The sequence below is a fragment of the Eschscholzia californica genome, unplaced genomic scaffold (genome assembly GCF_041429995.1).
Source record: "Eschscholzia californica isolate CP2 unplaced genomic scaffold, dmEscCali1.0.p SCAF_3, whole genome shotgun sequence".
NCBI classification, from domain to species: domain Eukaryota; kingdom Viridiplantae; phylum Streptophyta; class Magnoliopsida; order Ranunculales; family Papaveraceae; genus Eschscholzia; species Eschscholzia californica.
In genome coordinates this window covers 50,351,051-50,360,023 of record NW_028238420.1, presented here as the reverse complement: position 1 = coordinate 50,360,023, position 8,973 = coordinate 50,351,051, and the positions used below count along the sequence as shown (strand labels likewise).

General features: G+C 34.1%; 2 protein-coding genes across 7 annotated transcripts; both read left to right on the top strand.

The window, feature by feature from the left end:
- Positions 1-1,479: 1,479 nt before the first annotated feature.
- On the top strand, positions 1,480-5,108 carry LOC147551418 (calreticulin-like). Of its 2 annotated transcripts, none has more exons than XM_086665813.1 (14): positions 1,480-1,752; positions 2,433-2,540; positions 2,646-2,838; positions 2,933-3,191; positions 3,275-3,331; positions 3,435-3,482; positions 3,579-3,665; positions 3,742-3,799; positions 3,899-3,966; positions 4,063-4,158; positions 4,249-4,296; positions 4,477-4,506; positions 4,606-4,695; positions 4,828-5,108. In XM_086665813.1, the coding sequence occupies exons 1-14, from the start codon at positions 1,653-1,655 to the stop codon at positions 4,837-4,839; spliced, it is 1,254 nt and encodes a 417-aa protein (XP_086521939.1). In that variant the 5' UTR covers positions 1,480-1,652; the 3' UTR covers positions 4,840-5,108. The 2 variants fall into 2 exon arrangements, with proteins under 2 accessions (XP_086521939.1, XP_086521940.1); XM_086665814.1 differs by having other exon boundaries at positions 1,606-2,058; positions 2,127-2,540.
- A 2,147-nt stretch (positions 5,109-7,255) lies between these two features.
- LOC147551417 (universal stress protein A-like protein) lies at positions 7,256-8,788 on the top strand. 5 transcript variants are annotated; one of them, XM_086672321.1, is made up of 4 exons: positions 7,256-7,909; positions 7,996-8,102; positions 8,197-8,315; positions 8,455-8,788. In XM_086672321.1, the coding sequence occupies exons 1-4, from the start codon at positions 7,708-7,710 to the stop codon at positions 8,549-8,551; spliced, it is 525 nt and encodes a 174-aa protein (XP_086528447.1). In that variant the 5' UTR covers positions 7,256-7,707; the 3' UTR covers positions 8,552-8,788. The 5 variants fall into 5 exon arrangements, with proteins under 5 accessions (XP_086528447.1, XP_086528450.1, XP_086528451.1 ...); XM_086672324.1 differs by having other exon boundaries at positions 7,495-7,885; XM_086672325.1 differs by having other exon boundaries at positions 7,553-7,885; positions 8,203-8,315.
- The last annotated feature ends 185 nt before the right edge of the window (positions 8,789-8,973 follow it).

Genomic DNA, 8,973 nt, shown 5'->3' with positions numbered 1-8,973 from the left:
AATTGAGGATGTCTAAAAGCACACAATAGTGTTATGGTCGGCGCCTTCATTTATACCTAAAAGAGGTGCCGATTATAGTAAGGTTGGGCGTCTATAGCAAAGAACCAAAAACAACAAAACCAATCTGAACCCAAAATCGACCATATCACCTTCTTCTCCAACCTCCGTCCAATTAGGGTTAGAGGATGCGAAGTCTGATTTTGATCGATTTGCTTCAACAGAGAAATTGTTGTGGGTATATATCATCTTGGATGAATATTACAATATTATTCTTTGGTTTGATTTGCTTCAACCAAGAAATTGATTTTGATCGATTCGCTTCAATCTAGAAATTGATTTTGATCGATTTGCTTCAACAGAGAAGGAGTGAATAAGTCGGTTACATCAACATGATGGAGTGAATGAGTCGGTTTCATCAACATGATGGAGTGAATGAGTCCGATTTCAGTTACCATTTTCTATTATCAACTTTGTTCTTATCTTGTTTGATATGGATTATGAGGGAGTTACATCAACATGATGGTGTGGAACTATGATAAAATGAAGAAACTGAATCTATGTAGGCAGTGGTTTAGGAGTTTCAACTTGGTTTGAGAGAGAGAGAGAAATGAATGAGGGTTACAAGAACCAAATTAATTTTTGCTCCAATTTGAATTCCAGTCTGTAACAGTGATGAGGGTGACAAGAATCAAACGGTTTGTGCTTCAATTTGAGTTATAGTCTAAAAAAAGTGATGAGGGTTATAGAATCAAATTGGCTTTTGCTTCCTGATAGAAGAGAAGAGGATTAAAAAATCAAATTTGAGTTATCGTCTAAAAAAGTGATGAGGATTTGAATACAACGTGCAGCTACGTGGAAGGATAAATTAGGGTTTGCGCAATAGAAGAGAAGAGGTGCTGCTTCTTGAATCGTTAATGCGAGAGAGAGATCAGAGATTGAAAGAGGGGATAGCAGAGACTGAGTGAAAAATCGAGTGTTAGAGTGAGAGAAACACGGGAGGAGAGAGAGCGTGTTTTTAATAGGGTGGGAAATCCGTTTTCCCACCTTTTTAGTGGGAAAATTTATGACCATTTTTTCCAACCTTTTTTTCTTACGAAATTCGATTTTCCGACACTTTTAGTTGAACCAAACACTGGAAAATCGATTTTCTTACGAAAATCGATTTTCCAACCTTATTTTCACACGTATCAAACAGACCCTAAATCATGTCCCTTGTTCTCTCAAGATTAAGCATAACATAATGTCAAACAACCTAAGTACCTAACCCAGAAACAGAACGAGAAGAAGTCAAACGTTAGTATAGTTAACATCTAAAGCAGAAGGACATTTCAGTCATTTCAGATGACTCATTTTTCTTCAAGTGACAACAACCCGAGCTCTTATTGGTCAATTTTCTTTCACTTCGGAATATCAACCAATCACAGATCACCTACAGTTTTATTTCCTTTACTAAAGGGCACAAGACTTTTTCCAACTCAGAAAATCGGATGGGTAATAAAGTAATTTTACTTAAACAGGATATACTTGGTAATTAGTATTTTCTTTATATTACCCTTGTGAAATAAAATTCGTATATTACTGGTTCCTCACTAGTGGTTCTTTCTCATTGAACACACAGTCTCTCTCTCTTTCTCTCTCTAGATTCGGCAGCAATGGCGACTCATAAACCTAGACCTGCGATTCTTTGCCTGATAGCTCTCTCTCTCTTCGCGATCGTATCCGCTGAAGTTTTCTTCGAAGAACGATTTGAAGGTATACCTGATGACTGAAGATCTCTGTTTAGTTATTCGTTCATTTTGTTTCAATTAATACTCGCATTTTGATCTTCAATTGTTTGATATATATTTCTTCCATTATAGATCTGTTAGGTTTTCCAGAGATCAACTTGATTTTCAGTCTCTGTTTCGATTTTGTTGGTTTTAGAGTGGAAATAACAATTGAAGAAGTAGATCTGAGATACTTTTATTCCTGATTTATCGATGATTTTGTTTAATTCGACTTTTCAATCGTTCCGATAAACGTTTAGCTTTTTTCACACTCGCGTTAGTTCATTATTATGTCGGATCGGTTCTGCTCGAGTTGGCTATTATGTCGTTAATAGTCAGAATCTTTAACTCTAATTGAAGAAAACCTTACGTCTTGATTTGTACTTCATATGTTTGTAATTCCATACGAACTGGATTAACGTCCTCAAAATTTGTTTTCGACATAACAAAATAAAATTTAGGAATGAATCATCTCTTACTTGCTATCGTTTAGATCCGTTGTTCATTTCTTATGTGATTTTTGTTTTCCATTCAAAGAAAGGATCAGAGTTCTCTTTAAATTAGAGGCTGCGATTACGACATTTTGTGTTTCTGTTGATTATGTTCCTGTTTGACCCCTTTCAAATGTATTTAACTGAAGTTCTGTTTATGTGTGAATTGTTGAAGATGGCTGGGAGAACCGATGGGTTAAATCTGAGTGGAAAAAGGATGACAATCTGGCCGGAGAGTGGAATTTTACTGCTGGAAAATGGAACGGAGATGCTACCGATAAAGGTATCTCCTCTTACTTAGTATCTACGATCTTGTAGTAAGAATGTGAAGTTTTAAAGTTGTGACATCTTAAAATGTATTTCGTTCTAACATTGATATTTTGGTTAGGTATCCAAACCAGTGAGGACTACAGGTTTTATGCTATTTCAGCTGAATTCCCTGAGTTCAGTAACAAGGGTAAGACCCTGGTTTTCCAATTCAATGTTAAACACGAGCAAAAGCTTGACTGTGGTGGTGGCTACATGAAGTTGCTCAGTGGTGACGTTGATCAAAAGAAATTCGGTGGCGAAACCCCTTACAGGTAATTAATAGTGTAATAATGTTGCATATAAGTATCTTTCTCATACACTATGGTTGTGACCTAACTTGTAATGTTTATACCTGGTGAACTTCAGTATCATGTTTGGGCCAGACATTTGTGGATACAGCACTAAAAAAGTCCATGCTATTCTTTCTAAAAATGGAGATAACCACTTGATCAAGAAGGACGTTCCTTGTGAAACTGACCAGCTTACTCATGTATACACCTTCATCCTTCGACCTGATGCTACATACAGTATCCTCATTGACAACGTTGAGAAACAAACTGGAAGTTTGTACAGTGATTGGGATATTCTCCCACCAAAGAAAATCAAGGATCCTGAAGCCAAGAAAGTAAGCTCTACTCTACTAGATAGTAATTACCAACTTATGTTCAGATTTATAAGTTTGGGGTTTAACATATTGCTTTTGTACAGCCCGAAGACTGGGATGACAAGGAGTACATTCCTGATCCCGAAGACAAGAAGCCAGAGGTATTCAAATTACACATTCTGAGCCATTTGTCATCTTCCCCCTCAGTTACCCACTTCTATTCCTGGTATATATATGTACTAATTTGAATTTTCTTGCACACAGGGTTATGATGACATTCCTCAGGAGATTACTGATTCTGAGGCGAAAAAGGTAATTGTCTTATAATTCCGTTTTGTATGTAATTTGCTTGTCACAACATATCACACCCCCGAGTTAACTAAGTTATGATTCCTTTTTTTAATGTAGCCAGAAGACTGGGATGAAGAAGAAGATGGTGAATGGACTGCTCCAACCATTCCCAACCCTGAATACAAGGGACCATGGACTCCAAAGGTTTGTTAAATATCTTGCTAACCCATGCCTCATAGTTTAATAGGAGAACCAGGTTCTGATTTTTCTTTACTTGCAGCAAATCAAGAACCCCAACTACAAGGGCAAATGGAAGGCACCTTTGATCGACAACCCAGGTACTTATTTCTCACCAATGCTTGAAGCATTCACATTGCCTTTTGTCCATAGTCAAATATCCTAAATTAGGCTAACATGTGAACTTTTGATGTTTACAGATTTCAAGGACGATCCAGAAATTTACGTGTACCCCAAATTGAAATATGTCGGAATTGAATTGTGGCAGGTATATCAATGATTCACAAGATTAATCCTTCAAACTGTTGTTCATAGCTTTTACTCTTTTCGGTGGCTAATTGAGCAACATGTATGCATGTAATAGGTGAAATCAGGAACTTTGTTCGACAATGTCTTGGTTTCCGATGATACTGAATACGCAAAGAAGCTTGCAGAAGAAACATGGGGCAAGCAAAAGGATGTACGAATCCTTCTTTCCCTCCATTTCTCAATTTAAAATCTGAGACATCCTATAATTTGCTGATTGATGTTGGAATCTCCATTTTTGCAGGCTGAGAAGGCTGCCTTTGAAGAGGCTGAGAAAAAGAATGAAGAAGAGGTACTAAATTTTGCTTATTTCCAAAATTCTCTTAGTGTGTTGGATTTCATTTTAAAGAATATGGCCACCTTTAGATCTCAGACCTTATTTCCTGTAATGAGTTTTATTTGGCAAGGGTTGTTCTTTCTGATGTAATCTTGTCTGGTATCTAACTCTTCTACCTTTTATCACTCCATGCAGGAATCAAAGGATGATCCAGCTGATTCTGATGTAATATTCTAATACCTTCTTTCTCGTTAGATACAATATGTTCTCATCTTCTGTTTCTGTTCTTGTTTCTTAATCTTGTTACGTTTCTTTCCTTACCAGGATGAAAAGGCAGATGAAGATGATGGTGCCGAGACCGACGCAGAAGACAAAGATGATGGTGATGACGCCGAAGATGATGACGATGCTCATGTAAGTCTTCTTTTGAACTATTGCTATCCCTAGAAATTTCATTAGTCCATCATCATTGCAATAAACTTCCTAATTTTCTAACCAATAGTCATATCTTCTAAATCTATATTTGGTTCTTTGTTGTTGTTGCAGGATGAACTATAAGTGGGAGAAAGCCTAGCAGATGAATCATATTAGTAGTATTTGGGAGATACAAAATTTTCTAGTTTCTCTCTTTTAGTTTTCTTTTTGAATGTAGGAGAACATTTAAAGAAAGTGTTTTTTTTTCTTTCCAAGATTGAGCAGAAAATCTTTGGGTGATAATTTCTGTCAAAATTTTAGTTACTCTGAAGTTCTGAATTGAATGTATGCCCTAATGAGTCTTCTTCTATTCAGTTTTACGTTAATGAAAAACTAAAAGTTGTTGGAAAGAATATAAATTGATCCATTTCCTCGTGAGACTGAGTTTAAGTTTGTGTTTATGTGGTAATTATTGTCTATGGAAAAATCACATATCAAGGTTTATGTGTTCAAGGAATCACAGTGAGATGTACATAATGAAAAACCATGAAATCTAATACTATCCTTTAGGGGTCGCATAGTTGAATGTATGCCCACCTCCATTTTTTCTTGAATGTTAGTTATTTGTTTATTCACCTTTAAATCCTTAATCATATCCAAAACTAATGCCACTCGGGTTAGCCCATCGTTTCGGTGGAAACTTGGAATCCTACTTGTGAAAGTTAGGTTATTTTAATAAATGATAATTTCATTTGGCCTCCTAAAATGGCTAACTCGCTAAAATGACCCTCTAAAAATAACCCTCTAAAAATGACCCTCTAAAAATGGACTCACCAAAATAGTCTTCATTTTCAATTTTCCGTTACCCATATCCTCTTGAGCTTCTTCTAGAGAGTAAGGGGGGGGTAGTGGATAGGGATTTAGGAGGACATTCGTGGACAAAATGTCTCGTAGACATTTCGAGACATTTTAAGACATTTCGAGACATTTGTCTGTAGACAAAAGGTCTTTATAGACATTTTAAGACATTTGATTCATGGACAAAAAGTCTTTATGGACATTTCAAGACATTTGGTTTATAGACAAAATGTTTTGGAGACATTTCAACATATTGAATCCATGGACAAAATGTGTAGTGGATATTATTATTATTATTATTATTATTATTATTATTATTATTATTATTATCTCATCATGGATGACAATTGGTAGGCATTTATTATTTTAGTATTATCATTATTGTCTAACCATACAAAATAATATATTTGTACTCATATTTTAAAAATATATTTTTCGAGTTTTGTGGACGTCTGTGGATATCTGAGGACATTTATGGACAATTAGTGGACATTTATTTATTTAATTTTATCATTATCGTTTAATCATATGAAATAAAAATAATTGTACCATTATTTCAAAAATATATTTTTCGACTTTGGTAGCCATCCGTAGATATCTGTGAACATTGATGGACAATTGGTAAATATGTATTATTTTGTATAGTATACTAATATATATATATATATATAATATAATAATAATAATATAATATAGTAATATGATAATAATATCATTATTACTATAATATAATATAATAATATAATAATATAATAATATAATAATATAGTAATATAATAATACAATAATATAGTAACATATAATAAGATAATAATAATATAACATAGTAATATAATAAGATAATATTATAAAATATAATAATAATAACAATAATACAATAATATAATAATAATAATAATAATACAATAATATAGTAATATAAGAAAATAATGTAATAATAATAGGATAATAATAATATAATATAGTAATATGATAATAATATCATTATTACTATAATATAATAATAATAATATAATATAGTAATAATATAATATAATAATAATACAATAATATAGTAACATATAATAAGATAATAATAATATAGTATAATAATATAATAATAAGATAATATTATAATAATATAATAATAGTATAATATAGTAATGGCAATAATATCATTATTACTATAATAAAGTATTATAATAATTAATATTTTTATATGTTATTTATTATAAATTATTTAATCTAATTTGATAATAATAATTATTTTTATATTTCTTAATGAAATGTCCGCAAGTGTCTTCCATATTTTGAAAGACATTTTCTCTCCAAAAGCTCTCCAAATTTACACTAAAATGTCCTCACATGTCTCCAAAACCAATTTGTCTTGACATGTCCGTAATTTCGTGTCTCTAACGAATACCACAGACATTTCAGGACATTTGAAATGTCTCAAACGAATAACACGGACATTTAGAGACATTTAGAGACATTTTAAATGTCCCCAACCAATAACACAGACATTTGGGGACATTTAAAATGTCCCCAACCAATAACATAGGATTTGGAGGGACATGGCAATGTCCCTCCAAATCCCCAACCACTACCCCCCCCTAATTATCTTCTCTCTAGATGGACAACTCCCCGAAATAGTCTTTCTTTCAATTGTTTGTCAACCAATCCTTTTTTGAGCTTCTTCTACAGAGTATCTACCTTTCTTTCCATATGGGAAGGGCAGTCGACGATAGGCCTCGCTAGTGGATTTAATTTTCTAATTTTCTAATGGGGGACGTTGATAGTTTCCCTACCGGTAGTCTGCAGAATAGGGCTACCATAGACAACGGACGATAGAAATTAGTGGGAGGGGTCAACTTTTAAGTTAACCAACAGAAATTCGAAAAGATGGTCATACTGGAAGCTAGTCACTTTAAGGGGGCCATCTTAATGAGTTGATCATCTTGAGGGTCAAATTAGAATTAGCCTTTTAGCAAATAAAAAACCGCCAACAGAAACCAAACCTAGAAACTACTAATCCAATTCCGGGTCCTCCCTCTCTTCTTATAAAATCCACACTGATCCCCCACACTCATTCCATCACTTTCTTCCCAAATTCAATCAAAATCTGGTTTCTCAAAGTTTAAAAAGCGGTTTCCCAATCTCTAATTTCTGGTTTTCATGGCTGAAACAGGATCACAAGAGCGTAAGATCGTAGTCGCAATTGATGAAGGAGAAGAAAGTTCATACGCCCTAACTTGGGCAGTCAAGAACATAATTTCTGAAACTTCCAATGATACCCTTATTCTCCTCTATGTCAAACCACCACGTTTGATGTATTCTGGTTTTGATGGAACAGGTATGACGAGAGGTATAGCCAAAGGTATTTTCATATAAACATCATGGGCAGTTTAGGAACAAATAAAATTTTGAATCTAACGGTTTGGATTGATTTTTGGGATTTTGTAGAGTCATTGTTTTCGTCAGATGTGATTATGTCAATGGAGCGGTACAGTAAAGAAGTAGCAGATTGTGTTATTGAGAAAGGGAAAAGGGTTTGTAAGGATCTTCAAAATGTATGTCGTTAATTTCTTTCTCCATTGGGGGCAAAATAGTCATTTTCCTTTTGATACTTGTGAGTTTGACATGAATACCGGATGTCTTGTGTAGGTGAAGGTGGAAGGGAGAGTGGTGAATGGAGATCCTCGAGATGTGATATGTGAAATGGTTGAGAGGCTTGGAGCTGACTTATTGGTCATGGGAACTCATGGTTATGGTATGATCAAGAGGTAAGTGGGTGGGTCCATTTCAGTACTAGATCTTTTATTTTTGACAAGTCTGAGCCGTTGGATTAAATCAATCTGAATCTGACGGTTATGATGTGATGTACTAATATGTGAGATTATGTGTTATGTATGATGATGACAGGGCATTTCTGGGGAGTGTGAGTACACACTGCGCACAGAATGTGAAGTGTCCTGTTTTGATAGTGAAGAGGCCAAAATCAACGGCTGAGAACAAATGATCTAAGTTGATGGGTGTATTCATGGTGGGTTAAGTTGTTGTTTATGTAGTTGACTGATCGTACAAATGTATTGAGTAGTTCATTTTCCGGGGGGCTTGAGTGGTTTGGGAAGTTGTATTGATAAAAGAATTGTGACGGATTTAGTTTATAGTTTGAAAATGGTTTTAAGCTATGATATTATGGTGTAATCTTCATTAATAATAAAAAAAAAAAATCTAGAGAATTTTGATTGTTTTATATTCAACTTGTTTAACTTTTCCCTCTTTTTTTTTTTTTTTTTTTGTTAAGAATTAACTTTTCCCTCTTTCATTTGATTTTACATCAAACATCAAGAGAAAGGGACAAATGATTGAACCATAATCGCCCTGGCAAGCATCTGCCCGGGCAATCAGAGTGTAATGTATCGCGAGAAACTTATTCAA

Excerpts from the sequence above, each read along its gene's own strand:
- LOC147551418 (XM_086665813.1), top strand. The coding sequence starts at position 1,653 with ATGGCGACTCATAAACCTAGACCTGCGATTCTTTGCCTGATAGCTCTC. Across the intron at positions 3,666-3,741 it reads AGGGACCATGGACTCCAAAG|CAAATCAAGAACCCCAACTA; the intron begins GTTTGTTAAATA and ends CTTTACTTGCAG. Across the intron at positions 3,800-3,898 it reads ACCTTTGATCGACAACCCAG|ATTTCAAGGACGATCCAGAA; the intron begins GTACTTATTTCT and ends TGATGTTTACAG.
- LOC147551417 (XM_086672321.1), top strand. The coding sequence starts at position 7,708 with ATGGCTGAAACAGGATCACAAGAGCGTAAGATCGTAGTCGCAATTGAT. Across the intron at positions 7,910-7,995 it reads GACGAGAGGTATAGCCAAAG|AGTCATTGTTTTCGTCAGAT; the intron begins GTATTTTCATAT and ends GGGATTTTGTAG. Across the intron at positions 8,103-8,196 it reads TTTGTAAGGATCTTCAAAAT|GTGAAGGTGGAAGGGAGAGT; the intron begins GTATGTCGTTAA and ends TGTCTTGTGTAG.